The 23,773-nt window shown below is 38.5% G+C and overlaps 1 protein-coding gene across 1 annotated transcript in view; it reads right to left on the reverse strand.

Moving 5' to 3' along the window:
* Positions 1–981: 981 nt before the first annotated feature.
* The window catches only part of LOC115432580 (neurobeachin-like), a 55,639-nt gene continuing 32,847 nt past the window's right edge, over positions 982–23,773 (reverse strand). Inside the window, exons 3-12 of the mRNA XM_030153491.1 lie at positions 20,523–20,623; positions 17,720–17,815; positions 16,622–16,743; positions 13,231–13,357; positions 11,679–11,798; positions 10,615–10,761; positions 2,861–3,058; positions 1,812–1,945; positions 1,589–1,697; positions 982–1,182 (exon numbers count right to left, since the gene is read on the reverse strand). Coding sequence (XP_030009351.1) covers positions 982–1,182; positions 1,589–1,697; positions 1,812–1,945; positions 2,861–3,058; positions 10,615–10,761; positions 11,679–11,798; positions 13,231–13,357; positions 16,622–16,743; positions 17,720–17,815; positions 20,523–20,623 — 1,355 coding nt within the window. The remainder of the gene's footprint in view (positions 1,183–1,588; positions 1,698–1,811; positions 1,946–2,860; positions 3,059–10,614; positions 10,762–11,678; positions 11,799–13,230; positions 13,358–16,621; positions 16,744–17,719; positions 17,816–20,522; positions 20,624–23,773) is intronic.

Below are 23,773 nucleotides of genomic sequence, written 5' to 3' on the forward strand. Positions count from 1 at the left end.
TAAAATGACCAAGAAATTGAAGAAAACAAGAGGTGGTGTAATACATTTTTCCACGACTGTACATGCTGATTTCACCTTACATGTGTTTTTCTTGTATTTTTATATAAACTTCTTGGATTTTTTTTTTTTTTTGTGCCACCATATGAGCTAGGAACCATATACGATAACTGCGTTGACCATGGATTTTCTACTGACAATAAACCTTTTGAAAAAATTTAATAAAAATAACTTATCAGATCCTCCCATAACACACTAAGTTTTAAAGTTTGAACTTCTGAGTATTTCAATGAGTGTCCTATAAGAGTTAACCACTTTGAACTTTTCACTCAGGTCAGGTTTATTCTAGATTATCTGTGTGAATAGTGTCAGACTCTGACTTTCACTCCTGTTTCTCCTGAGCTGATTCTTCCATGCGACAGGAATACTGCAACTTTTCTTCCATCATAACTTCAGCATGCCCTGGAGACTAGTGCTGCTGTACCCGGGGGGGCCCAGTCACATCTCGGGTCAGAGGTGAGAAGACTGGGGAGTCAGGAAGCTCGGAAATAATGGAGGCAAGAGCTGACTGGCCCCGCGGGAACGCCAGCAACACTCACATCTATGTTTGGGAGTGAGAGGGACAGGGGGGGGACTACACATCTCTTTACTGTCCTGGGGTCTATTCAAATGTCACTTTTTCTTTTCGTTTCCTTCGCTTGCAGTACTGTCCTTTCCCTGCATGGTGTGCCTTCTTCCATGTCCTGCAACGTCCTTTCTTATATTACTATAAAGGGCACTGGACACTAGGATGTCACTCCCTGCTCCTCACAGTTTATATCCTTTGTTCTTACTTTGCATTCCTCTTACTCCGACAGAACCTTCAGTAAATCTACTGCAGTAAATACATTTTCTCTGGCTTTCCTTTTTATTTTCTGAGTCTGTCCGTCTGCTGTCTATTTACTCTTTTATTCTAACCATAATTTACTCTTTTTTGCAGCAAGGTCATGAAAACAAGCGCATATCTCGGCAGACATGGACAAATAAACAGACCTTGGCAGGGGTGTGTATCCAGATGGCAGCGTTGAAGAGGACGTGGTCACAGAGCTGTTTGAGGAGTGGTGCTCCATGAGGCAAACCATCGAGATATTTGGCAAAGGATAGGAACTGCTCCAGCACAGCCCTGGTGATGTGGACCCGTGACGACTGGACAACAGAAAAGAAAACACAATGAATATCAACCAGAATACTGACGTTTCAGCTTTTAACTAATTCACGATCATTCCTTTCTTAGTCTTTCACTGCAACATTTTTAATAATAGATGCTAAATTACCAACAGTACTTATTTCATTTGAACATTATTTTAAAATTCTAAATCAATTCACATCCACATTCTTGTACAACAGGTGCCCAAGTATGATCATTTAATTTATTTTACCACAAAATTTTTAATGATTAAATATGACAGTTATACCAAATGTGTATATTATTGGCAATAAAAGTTTTCACCTACTTATTCTAAAGAGCAGCCATGACTATGACTAAGGCTACTCTCCATCACATTCACACAAAAAAAAAGAAGAAACCCAAACTGTGAAGCCTTTCACTGACCTTCTCCAGCAGGTATCCAATCACCAGAAAGCCTTTCCCTCCAAGCATCTGCTCCTGCATAGCCACGGAACTTTTTAACAGCTCCACCAGGAATGCCAACAAAGTAGCACTGAAAATAAGATAAGCATTGGAAAGAAAAGAAAAAAGATTAATTCCAAAAGATGCAAATGTGACCTGTTATGTGTCTGGGTTCTATTTATTCATGAGTGTGCTTGTATCTCACCAGACTGTGGTGTCCACGGTGCTGTCATTAAGTTGTTTGTAGTCCAGCTGAGCAAAGAGAGGAAACAAGACCTGGATGCCACCTATAGAGTGGATGGCGCTATGGATAGAGTGGGTAACCATGGCCTTCACATCCTGTGGGACAGAGAGGGGCCATTATTGGTGACAAAGATACATAGTGTATGCGCACACAGACACAATTGCACAAACAGTCATGAAATATTAAACAGCACTGACAAAAACTTAAAATAGAATCACTTTCCACTCATTGGCTGTGGTTCAAGTATTGATTATTCAACATCATGTCCATTATAACTTTTTTTAAACGACATATAAGACGTATGATAATGATCTCTATTTAAAAAAGTAATAATAAAATAATATATAGTCTAATAATGATAAGAAAGTACATCTATCTATCTATCTACAAAATTAACCTCAGTTTCCAAACTATCTTGAAAACTATCTGATTTTTCATACGCTACATTAGATTCTAATGAACGAATAATATTCATTTGGCAGTTTGACGACGAAATGTTTGCCTACTAGTTTCATTTTAACACAATTTTATAATCCTGCAAAGAATTACAAAGCACTTCACCTGAATAGCACTGTGACTTACTGACTTATTATGATGAATCCACAACCGCTTTTAATTAACGTAACTAATAACCGGTAATATGACTCATTTTCAGAATTACTGTAATTTCTGCCTGTATTATTAGGGCATTTGTCATAGTGTATGAAGTGTGCCCGCAGACCCAGATTTTTAAAAAAGTAATGAAAACAACAAATTGAGGTAATATAAACCTAAACTTTGACAGGCTGAGCAAAATAAACAAAGTGTCTGCTTTCACATAGTGACAAAAATAACCAAGAGTTAAATCAGTGCAGAGAGTTTGTATTTTCTTCATATAACTGGAATCTAGGTTATCCTCCTGGTATTAAATGCCACAGTAAACACAAGGGAAATACTACAAATTATTCACAATTTGTAGTTGAGTCACGTCTCCAACAAGCATCCACACAGATGGATCCATCCTGACTGACCTGCAGCATGAGTGCGTGTGGTGAGTGGACAAAGATGGAGGGGTTTTCCCTGGGTGAGGACTCTAGGCAAAGCTGGGCGTCCGTGGCCTTGGCGTTGTAGGTGAAGGAGATGGAGCTGGCCAGCTTTCCGTCATACAACACCTGCTTGTGGTGCTCAGCCAGGTGGATGTCACTCTCAGACTTAAACTTGAACGTGCTCTGTGGTGATGGAGAGAGAAGACAGCAGACAAGGATGTGAGGGGTCGCATATGAAAAACTTTAAATAAGTGAGTCGTTCAGAAAGAGGGAAAGTGTGAGGGAAGTGTGTGTTTGTGTGTACAAGTTCAACAACACCCAAAATGGAGTCTGCTTAATTGCAGCATTGAGCCGTGTGTAAACAACACAACATTAGCTTAATGAACACAGCGCTAACCCGGCCACTAATTCAATTAGCCCAGAATAAGAGACAGACAGAGGAAGCATCTGTGTGGGAGAGACTCACTTGGTGCTCTGAATTTATCCTCTCTTTGCATTTCGCTAAAAATAAATAAAACAGCAGGGTCCTTTATACGTGATTTCATTTCTTTATATGACGCATTACATTTACTCCAACACACCAATTCTCACATTGTCCACAAGCTAATGTATATCACATGTAAAATATCCTAAACAAAGGGAACTAAACACTAAAACTGCAAACTAAATCATGTTTTCCCTGCTAATGCCAACATTTATAAACCCTCACAACACATCTGTTAAAATAATCACAGTGTAATTTTTTTTTTTTGCATATTATCAAGCCCTAATTGCCATAATTAGCTCCTCAAAAGTTACACAACTTAAAAATACCTATATAAAGTCACATTTTGGATGGAGTCATTATAAGATAATACTGTGGGTTTAATAGGCAAATGTTCTTATTGAAAAGTAAGCCTGTCTTGTCTTTGCAGGAACTGCAGAGTGGAAGTTGCGTCAATGTCTATATACGGTGCGTCTGTTTACTGAGGTGTGAGTTCATGCATCCTTCAGCCTTGCCCATACACATATGAAGCAGATGAAAGGCCAGTGAGTTACTCTCCCTTCGCAGCAGCTCCAGGCGAGGGGCTCTCTTCCCTCCGAGTGGCAGAGTCCCCAGGTGCCTCGCTCAGTCTGACTGAACAGGAAAGCCCCAGGCTGCTCACAGACCTGCAGGCCCGACTTGTTCTAACCTTTCATCTGAGGTTGGCTGAAGAAAATGTGCCCTGAGCACTTATAACCATGCAGCACAAAGTCTCACACTGAAACAAGAATACATTGAACAATGGAGACGTCGGCAGATAGTAGCCGATAAACAGCTAAGCATCAGTTTCAAAAGGCTGCGTTATTTTTTTTCCCTTTACCTTAAAATTCTCCTTACTTCCAGTAATGGCTACGATCAATACTGATATAAATAGATTCCTTTTATAAATCTATAACCTTACCTAAGTAACTATAAAATGAACACAGCCACGACTCTGACCCTGAAATTCACATCACACGTACACCTACACATATATACCCTCGCCAACACATCTGCCACAACATCTTTCCAAGAGTAATTCATAATAATTACATAGTACAAGTAGTTACCTATTTTCTTGTTGTTGTTTTTTTATGATTTTCTAACATATTGTTTGAGAATACCCAGGGGCAAATGACCTGGTTGGTGAAAAGCTTATCTGTGAAATAGCTGTGTTAAATTACAGAGGATACTGCAGCCACACACCAGGATAATCAATCACCAACACAAATAACCTATTCTTCAGTTTATTTTGAAGTTTACCTGACCCTCTGCACAAGAAATACTGAATAACCTGAATGTGAAATTAATCCACTTATTAAGATGCAGATTTTTTGCTGTGTTAGCCCATTTAATTTGCTGCATATTGTGAAGAGTGTGTGTCCAGTATGTGTGCATATGTATAGTATACATGCAGGTGGTGTGTTATGCTGTCCTGCTAAATGAGAGAGGCAGGTAACTTCAAGGGTAAAAGAGCATTGCTGACTCATTAAAGAATTAGGTGCTGTAATGGAATTCGACAGGTCACTGGAAATCAGCAGAAACACGCAGAACGAATGGAAAATTTACACATGTGAAGCTTTACTCAGCAATGCTTCAAACATGTATGTGTCCTTCACCTAGTGGCAGAAACACTCACAGTGGAATGAAAGCCACAGCTCCGAGGTGTTTCACACCTGACAGGTGCAGATATGACACTGGCCTGCAGTGATAACAGCACATGCACATCCACTCTATTTAACTCAGTCTGGGGCCACCATGCAACGCCAGACCAGTTATCCAAACAAGTTCAGCATGTAACTAAATGTATTGGGGAACTTTGTACAAGCATACAACTTAACTGCAACCTTCTCTATTGGTCGTGTCTCCGCTGTTAGCTATCTCGGTAAAAAACAGACAAAAACTAAATCAGGGTGAGATTAGGAAAGTTACAAGTACCTACTTTAGTTTATAGGAGAGGTGATGGGACTGAAGTTAGCAAGTTGGTCACTGACAATGTAATAACACAGCTGAGCCTGTCATTCATGTTTGTAACAATAGATGTAGCTCAAGACAAACTCAGGAATGTTATTCCCACTCTAAATTAATCAAAATTCTACTTTGTGTTTTAGAAATGAAGAACAAACTCAGCTTGATGAATTGTGGTCAACAAAGGCGTATACAGTTCATTTGTAAATATTTACACAATTCCATCAATTGTAAAGACTGAGTATTGTACCCTGCACCATATGATATGAAATGATACTTTAAAGACCAAGAAGCACACACATAGGTGACAAATTAAAAGGAGAAAACAGAAGAAGATGTCTCTTTTAGGATGTGAATTTCACCATCCATAGGGTTCGAAGGGTTGATGACAATAAAAATAACTGAATCATATGATATGATGATGCTAAGGCCTATTACCAGACCTGAAGACAGCTGAAATATGGGAGACTTTGGAGGGAATATCTTTTGAAGTGACTTCAGTAGATTTCACACATGTAGAATCAATGCTGAAGTGCACTAAATGTACTTGGTGGTCCACTGTATGTAGGTTGTCCCTCAAGAAACTATTTGATTAAAAATTTGTAAAGAAGAAAATTAATTTATCTATAAACTCTTAGGCACTTATACTACTACAAAACTTGTTGAGCTGCACAATATAACTTTGAGCATTGTCATCGCAATGTACGTGTGTGTCACATCGCAGGTCCTGCAATGTAGGAGGCAAATGAACTCGACGTGTTCTCATCTAATTTCAACCTGGGTACCTGACACACACTGCGCGCAGCAATCCACCAATCACAATCGTTCTTAATCAGTTTGCCGAAGCAGAGCACACCCCCGCACATGGAGTGAGTCACTGGTAACAACATTGAAAAATGAGCAACGAACAAGAGAAAATCGCCGAAAACGAAGACTTGGTGCCAAAGAGAAAAGCAACATCAGTTTTCTGGAATTATTTCAGCTACAAGATGCTACAGATGATACTGAAACACGTGTTCTGTGTCGACAGTGCCTTGCACCTGTCGACACAACGAGAGGAAACACAACTAATTTGTTTGATCATTTACGTCGGTACCACACAGCTATTATATCCTCCTGAGTAGTTTTTTCAAATCGCAATAGATATCGCAGGGTTAAAAAAAATTGAAATGTCAGTTTTTTCCAATATCGTGCAGCCCTAAATACTTGTATATATTCTACAGAAAGTTGCTAGAAAAGGCTCTATATAATTCAGTTTTGAAAGCCCAGACACATGTTCACCAAAAAAAAAAAAACCTCCAGATGAACAATACAGGTGTCCAGGTAACTTCCCACATGGTTCATTAATTACTGTATGTTGTGGCCAGATTGTTGGCAGTGCTTTGCAATGAGGACATCTGGACTCCTGATGAAGAGAGCAACCAGCAACAGCACATGAGTGACAGAACATACACACAGCAGAGATGCATACAAACAGACAAAAACTCCTGAGGATTACTTCAGCTATAGTCTGCACAGAAAAACAAGATGTAATGTTCCATCTTCTGCTGTCATTAGGAGGGCATGGAAGTGTTGAAGTACACACACAGTCGGCGCACACAGCGTGTCGGCCATCATGAGCCACACCAACTGAGAAGACCTTGAACACACTCGGTGCGCTGAAGGCTTGTTTAGCAGAGCGAGCCGAGTGTCTGTCTGCTTTTTGCTCCTCATTACTGAACAGTGATACTGACACTGAACACTGACAGCAGCTGAGAACAAGGGGCTACATACAGTTACACATTTACAGTACAATAAATGCACAGTAGATACCTTTCTTCTCAAGATCTCAGGAGCAACTTGCTGTATATGCACATCCTCATGCGTATGCAGTCTAACAACTAGGATCGGCCGGCCTACAGTCACATTAGCTGTGTCCAATTGGCGCTCTCCTTTTGCAGAGTGAAAAATCTGCATACTCATCATTTCAACACTAGCACACAGGCCCGCAGCTTTGAAACAACTGAGCCATTTAATAGTCTCTTCTGGGTATCTGAGAAGCCCATTCTGCGCCATACAGAGAGGCAATCATCTGACTGATCGGCCTCAGGATACCATTGGCTTGACAGAGAGAGGGGAATCAGTATTCATGACAGAAAAACATCAACATCTCAGAGCGAGTGTTCATTAGGAAGGACATGTGATAGGCCATGCATGTTGTATTTCACTGGGAAAGTTTGACTAATGATGTATGATCCAAAGCTGACACACATACTGTATGATTCAGGCTTGCTAAAACAGGACAAGATCCACCAAATGGAACTGAATCAGGTCATTTATATAACGATCATGAAATTTTAGTTGGCAGTCAATTGTCACACAAATAACTGCGGTTCCCTTTTTCCTGTTAATTTTATGCCATAATTGTAGAAGAAGCCCAATCAAGTTTAATACTATGCAATCACGTCATGAAGAAGCAGAGCAATTTATTGGCATTGAACACTGAAACTCTGATAAACACTCAGGGCGGCATTAAACTAAAACAGAAGAAGGCGGCACAATGAGATAATGGCATTAACAGAGATCCAGTAAAACCTCAAATGCTGAAGGACGATGTGGTTATAGGAAACATGACATTTCTGCGAAACACTTCGAGTGGTTCTGAATAGGGAAATGAAAACGATTATCAACGATTTGCGGGAAATAACTGCAAAAAGACAATTATGTAATAAATGTGACACGGTTAATTCCTCACAGTGTATCTGTGTAATGTCTTGGTAAATAAACCAACTTTCTAATTCAGTGCAGAAAATCCTCTCTCTGAGTAACTGTGGAAATACCAACAGCTGTTCATACGCATCAGCAGCCTCTGATATCCATGCATTCTCCTGGTGTTGAAATCTTGACAGCTTTGGACACCTTCATAAATAAGCTGTAAGTGGCCTGAGGCGTGCAAGTTTGCCAAACAAGACGCAGACAGCTGGCAAGTTGTTGTGGCATCTCTGCTGTCACTGGTAGCCAGACCAAAAGGCAAAGATAGTGGTTTTAAAGCTGTCAGTGTGTTCTGCATCCGACATTATGAAGTCTCATTTCAATAAATTTTATGACCACAGGAACATAAACTTCTCTGTCTAGACTCTGGGTTTCGAGGCAAAATCCACCCACAGATACTTGCAAAACACTGTGCATCTTCAATTTCTGATGTCCCAGCAGGTATGCAGTGATAGGACAGGATTTATTTCTTGGTTCTACCTGTTTTTTCTCAATGCACTTCCTGTATTTTACATCCACATATTCCCTTTCCAGGAATACATTTCTATACCCTCCACAGTATGAGTCTCTCTGCATTAACCCATAAAGACCCAAACATCCACCGTCAACCAATCAATCTACTGATCTAAACTGTTTAATACCTGTTGGTCCATTAATCCTATCAATACATGTAAATAATTGGTGTAAAATGCAGTTTGTCGTCTTTTCATGGTCATCAGATATGACCCATTTGGACTTTCAGAGGCTTCGTAGTTACCGTGGAAACACAGTCATCTTCTACAACATTGATTCACCAATAAAACGCATGGATTTGGATCAATGTCAGCGGATGGAGATACTGGGTTTATGTTTAGTAAATGATATATTTAGCTGAAAAAGTCATTTTTCTTCAGTTTTCTGTTTTTGATATAGTAACCCTCAACTTTAATCTGAACTTTAATGAACATTTACATGATCAGTAAATTAAATATAGGAAAATACCAGATTTTTGGTGACAAAAACGCAAAATAAAGAAGATAATATTGCAATAAATGGTGTCACTTGAGAAAAATTCATTTGGGAACTGACACAAAAGGCCCACTGGGTCCTTATGGGTTAAAGATAACAGTGCATGGGCTTTTAAATCGTGTTTGTGTCATGTTTCTGAAAATTGGACCGTGTTTGCAGCCACACCTTTCACAAATGACAACATGTCACAACATACAGTTCCATTCCGTTATGATCTATTGTTAACAGTTTAGAATATCTACCTTTGATGGGAAAATGAACTGGAAATATATCACTATTGGTGATGTCGTGAGTGACAGGAATAGAATTAATCAAAATGTAAAATGGGTCAGCATCTATTAGATTACCACAATGAAGATGGCTGAGCTGTCAACTCAGGTTTGGAAAATAAAATGAGTTTCACAGAGATAATGGGTGTAAACTCATGTTTTACATTTGGACATCTCTTTTGCTTGTGTATAAAATGTCTCTTTCTATACTCTCACAATAAAATGAATGTTTCAAGAAGCTGCCCTGGTGCCCTAAGGGTTCATAAGCCACAGTGTCATCTGAATGAGGACCTTTGTTACGAGGCTCAATCACTCCCTTTATCTTCTGTGGTCCAAGTTCTAGTGTATCATTAAACATTTAAGCTACTGTGAATAATACATAATTCAGTGAAATATGCAAAACTTTCTTGGGAATGGTAAGGATGCTTGTGTAAGGTAGAAGTGGTTGCTTAGTCTAGAGTTGCTTCACATAAAGACTAGAAAATCTTAAAACAGCTTATAAACCTTACAGTTTCATAAATTCTTATCAAATTCCAAGGGTTTGTTATAAAATTTTGGGTTTTATGCTAGCATCTTAACTAACAACAATCGCAATTTATGAAATAAACATTTTAAACAACAGAATAATAAGGACATCAAATCAAGTATTTACAATGTTGAGAGCACATAAGAAATATACAGACTATCTGCAATGCTAAGCTAACCAACTGAAACCATATATTTGCTTTACAGCCATTAAAGTGGATCTTTGCATCTAAGCAAGTGATAAAGCATATTTACAATAATGTTCAACCACTCCTTTGCAGATTTCAAAAGTAGATCATTTGTTCACTTATGATAAAAAACACCCAATATATCTGCTGTAGCCGTACAAAAAAACTTAGGCAGCTATATTATGTGGAGAACATTCTCCAGCACTAACACAATATACTACACCGTGAAAGAACAACCACCTTTTGCCAACCTATTAACTGACAACAAAAAACCTTAATCTGCCAACCACAAGGACGCCTTGGAACCAATGTTTGCGATTGACTGCCCAGGAATGATTGATGAGCCTCAACTTCTTCTAGCTGACAGTCTGAATGGGCAAAAACAGCATTAAGTAACACTGACAATGCAATCTTCAGGTTGCCAGGATATTCCACCTGCCAAATGATGCATGACATTGACGTACTGTAAAGCGCAGGGTGGATACAGAGTACAGTGGATGATAAGGTGGTATGAGCGTGCTCTCTTACCTTGTATCCTGGGCCGAGCTGGTGAATAGCAAAGATCTGAGCGGGGTTTAGTGCTTCACTGAATACATAAATAGCTCCCAGCTGACCACAAAACACCCTGTTAGCATCCGCTGTCTCCGATGAACCCAGGAAACACTTGTCATAGCTCTGAAAAGGTAACACACAAGAAAAGTTAGTTATTGTCTAATTTAATTTAGAGTACAATGTTCTATTACAATCTTGTTCTAACTTTGTTCACAATTTAAGATTTCAGAATTTATTTATTATTCATTTTCTGATCTTAAGGTCAAGGTGTTCAATCCTGCAGTGAATGAAGTACTGTGCAGAAGTGGAAGATGAGGAAAAAGATCAACTCAGAACAGTTACTGGATTTAATCGCTTTGTAACAACCCTGCCATCACCTGCTATTATATTTCCTGTCCACACTCCTTTCATCTACTTCATCCTTCTGATACGCTTTATCACAATGAGATCTTTACTCTTTTGCTTCTTCAAAGTGATAAAATAAGTTTTATCTTCAAGTTTTGGGACAACACAAGCCTTGATAGCATCGATACATTTAGAGTTGTGTTCCCTTACCACTCTGCTGCATGTTCCTTTCATAACAATACTTTCTGAGAACTGTGTGAACTGCAAGACATTTAACACCAGACGTTTGAGAATTTCTTACAAAGAATCAAACCAGCCCGCTGTAATTGCTGCAATGTCAAGAACCAACCAGAAATGAATTGTGATAAGGGGTCTGCTGCCTCTGTGAGGTCAGGCTACCTGTCCCCTGCTAAATCGAAAAGTTGGAGGTTTGGGTGAAGAGAGCTGGAACATGGCTCAAGGACGACTCTGTCCCAGCTGACGACTATAAAGGGCAAACCACTAATGTTTGCCAATATCACTGTAGGAGAGGATGAAGTTGTTCCAGACCAGTAGCGGATTACTCAGGCTGGGGCAGCTACGCATATCTGAGAATAAAATGTCTGCAAATTCTATAAAAATATATTTTTAGGGGTCAGTGTCGGGACACACCACATGACATAATTCTATACTGGATCCAATATACATCCCCTTACGTCATTGGTGTTGACATGCCAGGCCATATCACCATAGGAGACCAGCTGGCCATTGACATAGCAACGGATCTCAGAGTTCCTCCAGCGGTTGTAGATGTGGACAATGCTGATCATGTACCACTGAAAAAAGAGCACAAGAGGACAAGGTTAGCGACACGTTCAAGCAAACCTGAAGAGGATTATGTATTATTGCACAGCTTGAATTTATGCTTTGTAATACTACATTTTTTGCTCCTCTTTGCAAATCACAGTATGTTTCTATTAAAATATTTTTTCAATGCTGATTCAAAATTCATGTCAACAGAACCGAGAATGCTCCCCTTGACAGTACTAACTCTGCATAAAAGGGTTAGCTAGCATGAAAGTTTACAAAATGGTCAACTCAATCACCACAACTCTTTCAAAGGTATCCCGTTATTCCCCTTAAAATACCCATAAAGGTGCGCATTGTGTCCTTGTGCAAATGTTTGCTCATGAAATGTTGTGTTTATTAGAAACCATCTTATCCTTGGGTGACAAACACACAGAACCCCTGGGGGGGAAGGCTGAACTGAGGAGAAGCCAGAATTTTGCTAGTCTATGCAAAGCTGCAGACTGGACAAAGCCACATGAGCATCCAAGCAGTCACTTGCAAACAAACACACATTAATGTGTGCGTACAGTGGACAAATACCGTGAGATGTGGTGACTTATAAATTGATCAAATGGAACCACTGGGAACTTTGTTAGGTGGATTCTAGTGGGTCAGCATATACTTAGAAGGCCATCTCATCAAGAGAATGTGTATGTGGGGTTGGTTGTGTGTGTGTGTGTGAATGTGCGTGTATGCGTGTGTGCGTGCGTGTGCATGACAGTAGGAGAATGCTGACAGTGCGTTACAGGGGCAGTGTGCAGGTCTTAATTGACAGACCTTATCTACACTCATCAACACTCATAGTGAGTGCAAGGAGAAAAAGCAACAATACAGGCCTCATGCTGTCTTATCTAACAAGTGACTCAGGATTAAAACGAACTGCAGTGACTAAATACTATTTAGCTGAGCTTCATTCGAGTTAAATGTTAGTGTGTGTGCATGTTTGTTAGGTCTGCATAATTAATCAAATCATAATCATAATCGCAGTAACAGTGCAGTCACAAGAGGGCCAATTTAAGGGTCCAGGTTTAGGAGAAGTTAGGGGAATCTAAGTGTAGAAATGGAAAAAATAAAAATAAATGATAAATGTAACGTTTGTTGTATGGTGATATTTTAGGTCAAGTGACACTGGGTAGAGATGGGTGCTATGTAAACCATGCAAAATTAGAGTAGGAGCATGTTTTGTATTTTTTAAACTTTAGCCTTTTTATAATAGTTAACAGTTTGTATGTTTGATGTGACATTTCTAAATGAGTTGACATTTAAAAATTTAAAGTTGTGCATTTCTGATCACAACCAAGCAAGTACAATTAAATAACAATCACAAGCACAACTTTACATTCAGGAAATGCAACATGAGTTTTTCACCAAATCATGAAGCCCTAGAGTATGTGTATATACGCTTATGCATGCTCTTACCTTGCGGGGTTGGAAATCATATTTCACACAGTGCTGGAAGCCTTTTCCTTTTGATTTCAATGACGTCACAATAAGACAGTTTCCCACGAAGTGAGCTGAGTAACCTATTCCTTTACTGGTCCGAAAACTGTAGGAGAAGCAGAGAGGATGGGTTTAATGAAAGTACTATGCATTAAAATATGTATATTGTTACAAACTGTTTCAGAGCCTTACACTAAATAATTCTTATCGGAGCATGTACAAAAAATGAGTGACACTGCGATACCACTATACAGTATATATGCATACATACATACATACATTTTCACCAGATTTTTTGTGAAATGCACAATGTTTTTCCACAGAGCATGATTCAGATATAGCCAAAATCTTCTTCATGATGTACATAATTTAATATCTCAGTAACAGTACATATCATGATAGGGTAACTGTTCTGCAAATGCATCTGCAAAATGGTTTAAAACAGTCGAACTATATGACAATATTTTCTCCTTTTATCTGAAACTTGAGTTAGACACAGCATTTGAGTTAAAAACAAAAGACTCCAAACAGTATAAAGATTTTCGAAATAATCACACTGACAAAATACAATACAATGTGCAAGTGTGTAGCAATGATCTAAGAGCCTCCTCAATACCACCAACACTTTCAAGTTTTGCTTGTTTTGACATGCTAAGCAGGTCCACTGTCCAAATCCTGCATGAATTTGCAAGATTGCAAAATCCTTACAAGTCCTCCAATAGAGATCTCTTGTGGTAAACATATTTTTGTTGTTACATGGTATATACCCTCATATCACCCCACCCTACTGAAGAGCTAGTACTTTGATTTAAAATACAAACATACATCACAGAAAACGTGCCCCCCCCCCCCCAAAAAAAAAAACAAAAAAAACACCGTGTCAAATACAAGCTGCCCATTTTTCACATATTTAAGCTATTATCAGTCACAAAAGCACTATTATGAATAGCATTCAGTCAGCAGCACCAGGGGTCCAAGAACACAGGTTTCGGAAGAAACACTGCTAATCCTGTATACCCCCCCCTCCATCAGGTTCGTCTTCCTGTACCAATAACCTCCATGTGAAACCCCAGCCTCACAGCTAAGCCTCTTCATGAAACAAGACGCATTTCACTTCTAAAATGGGCCTACAAGGATCACACACATAGCTGGGCCAGAAAGAAGATATAAATCCCTCTCAAGTGAATCCCTGCTACATGTTAAAAGCGTATACAGTGCGTTATCATGGCCTTCAAGCAGCTGTGGAGGCCAATATCAGACAGGCTGCTGGAGTAGCAGCTACATCTGGGGGAGGATGATAAGACCTGGGCCAGAGGAGTGCACCCTCCCTCTCTCCCTCCTCATTTACCATGACAACCTGACAACGGTTACTAAGGAAACAGGATTACATGCTACCACTTTCCATGATCAGTGCTTATCTCAGCGATAGTTTCCGGAGACTAATGCACATGGTTGCCTTCCTGCAGACGATGCTCATTTCTTGCAGATCATTTCTTTCAGTAATGAATCAAGGTTTGACTGTGCGCGAAGGGGAGGTGAAGAGTGGACGCTGGTTAGTGTTGTGAAGAGGTGGGTAGACCAAGCAACAGAGTAAAGGAGTTCAATTTAATAAAAGGTCAAAACTAATGAAGCTTTATAGTAGCTTACAGCTTGCACTTAGAGCACGAACACTGAGGTTAGCAAGGTTCAGAGTTTCGCTACGAGCTGAGGCATCCACCCAGCAGCACACTCATAATGGAGTGTCGTGACATTTAAAGTTATGTTCAGATTCATTATCTGTTTATCTAGGAACTCCCTACCAGTGTCATTCAGTCTGATAAGTTCAATGTTTAGCATCTTGAACGCTAAGGAACCACTTTGGATGAGAAAAAACACTGTTTCTGAGAGACAGAACAGTTTATAATTTTTTTTTTTTTTTAGAATATTAAAACAGTAGTTACGTGTGTTATGCACTATGATGCTCCAAATTAAAACTTTGATGGTGACACTTTGGCTAGTTGGACTTGAATTGGATAATTATTCAATCATCTGCCCTGAACAGTGCTGTATTGACTGAAACCGATGGTTAAGAGTAGAAGTTATGTGTCAGAAAATGTTCACAGGCTTTCTAAAGCCACTTTTACACAGAGATCCCAGAAAAAAGGCGAGATGGAGATCCCACTTTTTTTCCCCCATTGACCCATTTTCACAGCCAAGCCAAAGGAGTAACAGAAGTGAGACAGGCTGGACTTTTACACAGCGGACATGCGTTCCAGAATCAAAGGGGCAGTGATACAGTGCAGGTTATAGTGTGACATATAAGTTGTGCGTCAGAAATACCCCGAGCATAGCGCTGTTGCTAACCTCTCCAGAGTCGTTCTCCGTTCCACAAATGTTAGCATGGATAGAGTCCTCTCCTCCAAGTGACAGCAGCTCATGGGTCTCAGTGTCTCCCCAGTTCGACATCTTTCTGGTTGCGTTAATATGTTTGTTTACTGTACACGACTCAGGCTCATTTTTAAATCCCTCTGTGCAGGGGTCTAACACGCAATACGCCATCAAAACAACACCTTGGTTGCGGAACAAGATGTGTTCCTTTTACATGGTGTTCCAGAGCCATGATTCCACTTTTATCACAGCTCTGTTACTACCTCCAGAGGCGTTACAAAGTCATGATAAAGGTAGGACCAAATGATCCCACCATTTCGTTTACACAGACATCGTTCCGGAATATTCAAAATATTCCCATAACAGAAGTGATGTGTAAAAGAGGCTTTAGACTTTGATTAAATGTTCTGCACTCTCCAACTTGTATCAAATATTTCCATTTCATTTAGCCTCTTTTAACTCATTACAATCCCTTTTGAAACAGAAGAGCTAGAGTTTCATCGCTAAACTGTGGTTTTCTTTACACTTGGAGCAATAACAGAAGTTGACACACTCTATACACAAGACCTTAAGTCCTTAAAGTTCTCCTGGTGGACTGTTGTCAGTGAAGGCATTGTGTCTGTCTCTTTAACAATGATCTTGTCTCTGTACATCTGTTGAAAACCAGACGGTGAGAATACAAAGAAACCCTCCCTCTGTGATTCTGTGACTAACACAAAAACCCTATGTTTACAGTGATGTTTCTGATTCATTTTCTTCCTCTAAACTTATCTATAGCCGTGCCAACAAAAATATCAATGTTATGTCACCAGGTCAACAAAGCAGGCAAAGAAATGAATGATTTACTGAAAGCAGCTTCTGTATATACTGACAGCCTTCAAGTGCAGATGTTTAATGCAGAACAACTGCCCCAAGTCAAATTTCAAAACCAATATAACAGTGATGTCTCTAAAAAGGACTGCATGAGTTCTTCAGAAGTCCATATGAATAACAGTCTACTTACCAATAAAGGTATGGTTTATCTTTATCCACATTGATGTTGTTGAGTGGGTCCTGTCTGAACCAAGTGTTGATGGTGAATCCGTTTTGGTAAGGCCATTTGGCAATAGGTGGCAACGCTATAGCCTGGAGGAGGATACACAAATCAGTCAATCATGACTTCTGTATACTAAAAACACATATTATTATTAACACTTGATAGTCAGCATGCATATGAATATCTTACTTACTCCTTATTAATCATTCTGAAACACTTATTAATGAATTCTGCATTACTATATTTTTAGATCTACGAGACTATTAACTAATAACTTTCCCTAAATAACCTCATACTGTTTCTTGATAAGCTAAAGAAGTTATTGTACAAAACAATGTTAAAATGCTTCACCCTACAGCCACAAATACTATTACAGGGAACAAATGTGTTGATATTCATAGCTGTCAAAATAAAATGTCAAAACATTGCTTCTTATCATTAACATTATTATTTAGGGAAGTCACTTATTAGTGGCTTCTTTCACATCAGAGTATTTCATAAATCTGGAGGGAGAACAAAACAATAATAATGATTACATCTCTTCGTCAACATCAGAATAACAACTGAGTAAAACAACAAAACAATGGCACACATTTCAACTCTACATATAACCAGCATTTTAAAAAGGTACACAGCTATAGCAACTATAACTACACAAATCACATCACTGGGTCTCCAACAAACATTGTCACAATATAATATGAAAATTATATGCTATAAATGAGTATCACAATAATCATCATTATCATGATGTTACCACCTTATATGGCCAAACTAAGCATATTAAGATTTTACTTTATTTTAGGTTAAACTGTTACTTGTAAGACATGGTGATGCAGAATAAGGCAGTATAATAGTACTTAAGAGTCAATATGCTACTAATAAGCATGCTAATGGGCAACTGGTAATTAGGGAACATTTGTATTGTAATATAAAGTCTTTCGAAAGCTAAAAGCTAATCACAATGCAATGACTGTAAATTGGCAATTTGGCTGCATAAATTATATATTGGAGTGATTTGGATAATGAGGCAGAGGTGTGTGTCATTGTATAGGTCAGTCTCACCGCCGCACTGCGCCCTGGGAAGTTGAAGAAGGTATCAGGACCATGTCTCTGAGGCATCTGATTCAACACTGACAACAGCTTGATAGCATGTCTTGGCTGAGGAGAGAGGAGAGGAGAGGAGAGGAGAGGAGAGGAGAGGAGAGGAGAGGAGAGGAGAGGAGAGGAGAGGAGAGGAGAGGAGAGGAGAGGAGAGGAGAGGAGAGGAGAGGAGAGGAGAGGAGAGGAGAGGAGAGGAGAGGAGAGGAGAGGAGAGGAGAGGAGAGGAGAGGAGAGGAGAGGAGAGGAAGTGAGTTTCATTTCATATGATACAACTGGCAGTTATTAAAGACACAAGGGAGAGAATCTGTTAAAAAAAAAAAAAAAAACCCGGTTGTGACACCACAACTCTACCACAGCCCCTTTGGATCAATAACTCTTCAATCACCTCCACCTTCCCTCGACAACACCTCATCAATACCATGGCAACCCCAAATCGATCTGTCTCTGGAGAGGGCTGTTTGAGGGGGGAGTTGGAGTGAGGGGTAGAACTAGGAAAGACGGGGAAATAGGAGTAAGGTGGATGGGTGTGAATTGTTATTGGACGGAGTGGTACTGTGAGAGAGCTGAAGGGATGGATGGCGGTCTGGCTGTGGACCACTGATCAGAGACCAGGGATTGTTGATGGTGGTTGTCCTGGAGCATGAGCAAACGAGAGATTGACAAGAAGGAAAAGGGGCACACTATCCTAGCTACAAGGTCAATGTGCCAAGGCTTCCCTACAGTGAAACAGACGAAAAAGGACAAAGTTTGGTCTCATAAAACCATCCTGAATCTCCTCAGTTCGATTTTAATACTCCCCACTCTGAATAAAGTGAACTCAGTGGATGGAAGAAGGACCAATTACCAAACTATGGAGAGCACTTAAGCTGATGACAACAAACAGCACTATAATTGGACTTGCTACTAATTACCAACTTGTTGCGTCTTAACTCTTGAATTAACCTCATTAACAAGCACATAATGCAAAGTAGATCTAAAACTAAGCATTGATCACTAACTACACAGCTTGTTTCTTCTCTTACAGGCTTAAGAAACCAAATTAATTTGCCATTTAAAATAAAGTTAACATCAAACAGCAGTACAAGTTGTTTTTAAGTTGAAAACAGTGAAGCAGTTCAGTGCAGCAGTACATTAAGGCTTCAATAATTCTCTGCACACAATCAAGTGACCTAATGATACAAATTGCTCTATAAAACTGGATTCAAATGATTTTTTTTTTTTTATTCATCGGATATTTAATTCACTGTATTCACCAAAACATCTATTTCACAATGCAACATTACTGGACAAAAGGCTAATATGGTGATAGAACATTTCATTTGGCCAACCATACTTCATGTTAATGTATCCAGTGAAGTGGGGCCTTGTTCATCAGGCTGATTCAAGTGCCTGTAAAGTAATTTGGGCCAACAGCCATTAACAACAGCCTTACTCCAGCAAACACCTATTAAGCCTTGCCAGACCACTATAATCTAAGGAAATGTTTAGCTTTCAGTCACCATCTCCTCATGGCAGATTAAAATTCCAAAAAAGAGAAAATGGAAAAGAAATGTAGCCAAACACCACTTTTGGTTGATACTTCTTAATTAACTGCAATTGATGATGGAACATTGTAAGCTCTATAAAGAGTAGGGATATGTGGAATGCATTCCAATCAGAATCTAAAAATCATTGTTCCTAGACGGAGTTATCAGGAGAAAACATAGTTAACCGCATGGTGGTTTCTCCTTCATGGCTGATTAGCTTGTCATAAAAATATGGGTCAGACTTCTGTGCCATTAATGATGTCACTTACAAAAGACAAAATGTTAAGTCAGAGTTAAATTGCCCTTGCATCAGAATACAGTCACAAATCAATCCGCAACAGACACACAAACACCTTCTATTATGTGAGTCGATTACAGAAGCACATCAATCCCATTAACTGACATCTAGACTAATGATACAGACAAACAAACTTCTGCTGTTCAATTAATCTAGCATTTAGTAAACTTAGTTTCCACTGCTATCAATTACAGGAAACTGGCACATCAGTTAAATGTGACATGTCTGTAATGAAAAATAATGTATCACTGGGTTTAGAGCATTTATTTACGTCAGATTAAAACTCAGTTGTGCATAAGAAATCTGGACCTCAGTTGAAATCTGGGTTTTGTTGGAGTGGGTGTGGAACTGTGCAAATAAAAGCCTCAACCATGAATCACAATGTCCCAGCTATCAAAATGTCCTGGTCTGAAACTCCTGGAATTTGGATAAAACAGAGTGAAACTGTGTCTATTTTACAATAAATTATTTACCAAAGAAATAGCAAAATACACTTAATGATATTAGACACAGTGATCGAATGTGAAACAAAACAGGTACCGACATATATGTGATGTATATCCTGGCACATGAACATTAGGATGAGAATTTACCAAAAAAATAATGGTGCAGTAACTCACTGCTTAATTAATTAGTAAATTATAATAATTTGTGCAATTTCCTGTTCCTTTTTTCTTTTCCATGAGAGCCAATGAAGCATCTTGAACTGATGAATGATTTAAAAAATGTTACTATAGAATATAAGAGATTGCAAAAGCATTTAAATGATTTCGTTTGGCTTTTATAGTGTAAATTACTAATGAAAGATGATCTACAAAACTATAAATTAAAATAATCATTAATTACAGCCCCTAGTCATAAACCTTCAGCCCTCATAAACAAAGGCGATGTAAGACTTTAATCTATATAATCAGAATTAATTCAAAGACCAACAGCTTACCCAGATGCCGTTGTCTCCCCTCAGCATACTGAAGAGCAGCTTCAGCTCCTTGACTGTGATGCTGTAACTTGCCATGACTCCCAGCATGTCCACCAGGAGGTCTGCAAAAGAAAAGAGGCAGAAAGTGAGCGCAAGACGGCAGATACAAGACAGAGAGCGAGTGTGTGTGTGTGTGTGTGTGTGTGTGTGTGTGTGTGTGTGTGTGTGTATGTGTGTGTGTGTGTGTGTGTGTCCTCATGAGTGTGTTAGTGAGTCAGCATTTGGAAGGGCCTCTCCTGACAGGTCTCTGATGAAATATGGTGAGGTCATCAAAAAGAGCCTGTTTTTATGCTGTAAGTGTTGTGCAATCTATTATTCAGTGCTGTCAAAATTCAAGACCGTTTCATCCACGAAGGAAGAAACCAGAGCCGCTCAAACTGAATAAACAACCCACAATGCCTTCTTCAGCAGTGGGCTTTTTTTTTTTTTTTTCATGTACAGCATCACTTAATTGTATGAACATCTGAGCAGACTTAAATACTCAGTCACGTAAGCAGGTACACTTATTATGATGCAACACTACACAAATAGTAAATATGTTACTTCAGTCTACATGTAATACAAGAACAAGTGCTGATTCATTATTATACACTGTATCGTCTCATTAATAGGCCTATATAGCACAGATGATAAAATCTAGTAAAATAATATAAAAAAAAAAACAAAAAAAACATATGTATATATATATATATATATATATATATATATATATATATATATATATATATATATACACATATATATATATATACACATATATATATACACATATATATACACACATATATATATATATATATACATACACATATACATATATATATATATACACACACACATATATATATACATATATATATACACATATACATATATATATATACACACATATACACATATACATATACACATATACATATATATACACATATACATATATATATATATATATATATATATATATATATACACACATATACACATATACATATACACATATATATATATATATATATATATATATATATATATATATATATATATATATATATATATATATATATATATATATATATATATATGCTAAATAATGCCTCCAGGGTGCACCCCGCCTTCACCCATAGGTAGCTGGGATAGGCTCCAGCACCCCCTGTGACCCTAGTGAGGATAAAGTGGGTTCAGAAGATGAATGAATGAATGAATGACTGAATGAATAAAACTAGATGTTAGTATTTCCATGACCAAGGACGTCAACAAAGTCACCACTATATGCTTACTATCCTGTTTAATGAAAAGCTGCATATTTTTATGAATGACACAGTATATCTATTTAGAGAAATATTTTGCCTTTGCACTAAACTATTTTTAATTATCATTATACTAAATATGAAGTTATCTCAGCAGGAAATTAGCTTAACTTAGCATGAGAGCAAGGAAGCTATCTTGAGTGTGTGCACATTTTATTTTAAAGTGCCTTAAAGGGCTTTATATGTTCCTTTTCTGTTTGGTGAAGACTTTGATGTTTTTATTATGTTATTTTTACCTTGGTGCTGGTTATTGAAAAATTTTTACTATTTCACATGAAATATTAAGATGGATCAGCAGGCAATTAGCTTAGCTTAGCATGAAAGTAAAGCAGCTAGCATAAATGTGTGCACGTTTTATTTTTAAAAATGCGCAAAAGTGAACAAACATAAGCTATGGCTGGAACAAGAGTTATAAGCCATAACTATGTTTTGGCTGGGCTGGAGACTTTTTACCCATGCTCTCAATATTTATGCTTCAAGCTGAAGCTAATTTCCTGCTGACCTTAGTTTCATGTTTCGCTATGCAGACATTAAAGTTGAATCAATTGTTTAATCTAACTCTCGCCAAAGGGGAATATTGAAACATTCCCTTAATTCGTTCCCATTTATGCACTTTGTTTTGACAAGAGGAGGACTTTAAATAGATTTCCCTCTGATTTACCCTGTGTGATTATTTAAGCGCACAATCAAATAGTGCTTTGTTTACTGACCATTTATTTGGTCAAAATGACCGTCCGTCCTCAATGACTTTACACAACCACAGCAGATCATTGTGGATATGGCAGAGGTTCAGCTCAGCCCTCTCAGTGAGTCAATCTGCTTACCAAGACTCTTCTTTCCCATTAGGCCTGCTAGATATGAATAGTCTTCCCACAATATTTCATTAGCCAGAGCCTAGCGATAGGGAATAAAGTGGGAGGCCATCTCACCGAGGTGCTTGGTATGAGAGGAAAACGCAATACACAATGTCCTAGATTCAAAACCCTAAGCTCTGTTTTTAGTACAATCAATCCATGTAGGTCATTTTAAATAGTTTTAGAAGTGCTAGGATCATGGTTAAAAAAGGGAATATGTGAGAATTGGCATAAAATTGATTTAAGCGTTGCTGTATACTCCGCTGTGGTGAGCAGTAATAAGTCATACAAGTTATAAAACACATTATCCCGAGGCAGTCGGTAGGACAGAGAGGACACTGGGGGGAGGGAGGAAGAGGACGCGCACTCTGAGGCATCATTAAAGGGAAGTCAAGGTCAATATGATCGTGCAAAGAAATGGCTGTGTATGTGCTGTTTTGCAATCAAGCCCTCCATACAAATCGCAGCACACAGCTAGAGAGCATACTGAAGTCATTACTGCGCTTCTGCTGCAGTGGGATGTTATGGATGTGCGACTGCAGGGCAAAAACACATGCATTTGAAAAGACAAATTTCAAAGTGAGTGAAACATGTTCAGAAATAATAATCCCACATAAAATAATAACTGACCACTTTAATGGTTTGGGGTTACGTTGCTTTTATTCCAAGAGATAAATGATCCGAACTAAGAAATATCCCGTGAGCCCTAACAGAAATAAATGTTCTTAAAATCTAAAATATCGATTGCAAACTCATTTTGCTGCAAACTACAGCAGAATTTTCTCTATCAGAGGGAGCCACCATCAGCTATGTTGCAATTTCATGAAGAAAGCGTACTTTTGTTTTATCTCAACATGAAAATCTGTCACTCACTGTGTCTTGTCAGCATACCCCTATTGTTTAGCCACCTACTGTACTTGTAAGAACCATAATTAATTTCATGTAGGTTGTAAATTCATGCTCTTTTTGGGGTTTTGGAAGGCATTTTGGCAGACGTGGGAAATCACAGAGTACATACAGCACTGTGAGAATATTTATTACTTAAGTGGGC

This window comes from Sphaeramia orbicularis, chromosome 14, assembly GCF_902148855.1.
Source record: "Sphaeramia orbicularis chromosome 14, fSphaOr1.1, whole genome shotgun sequence".
NCBI lineage: Eukaryota > Metazoa > Chordata > Actinopteri > Kurtiformes > Apogonidae > Sphaeramia > Sphaeramia orbicularis.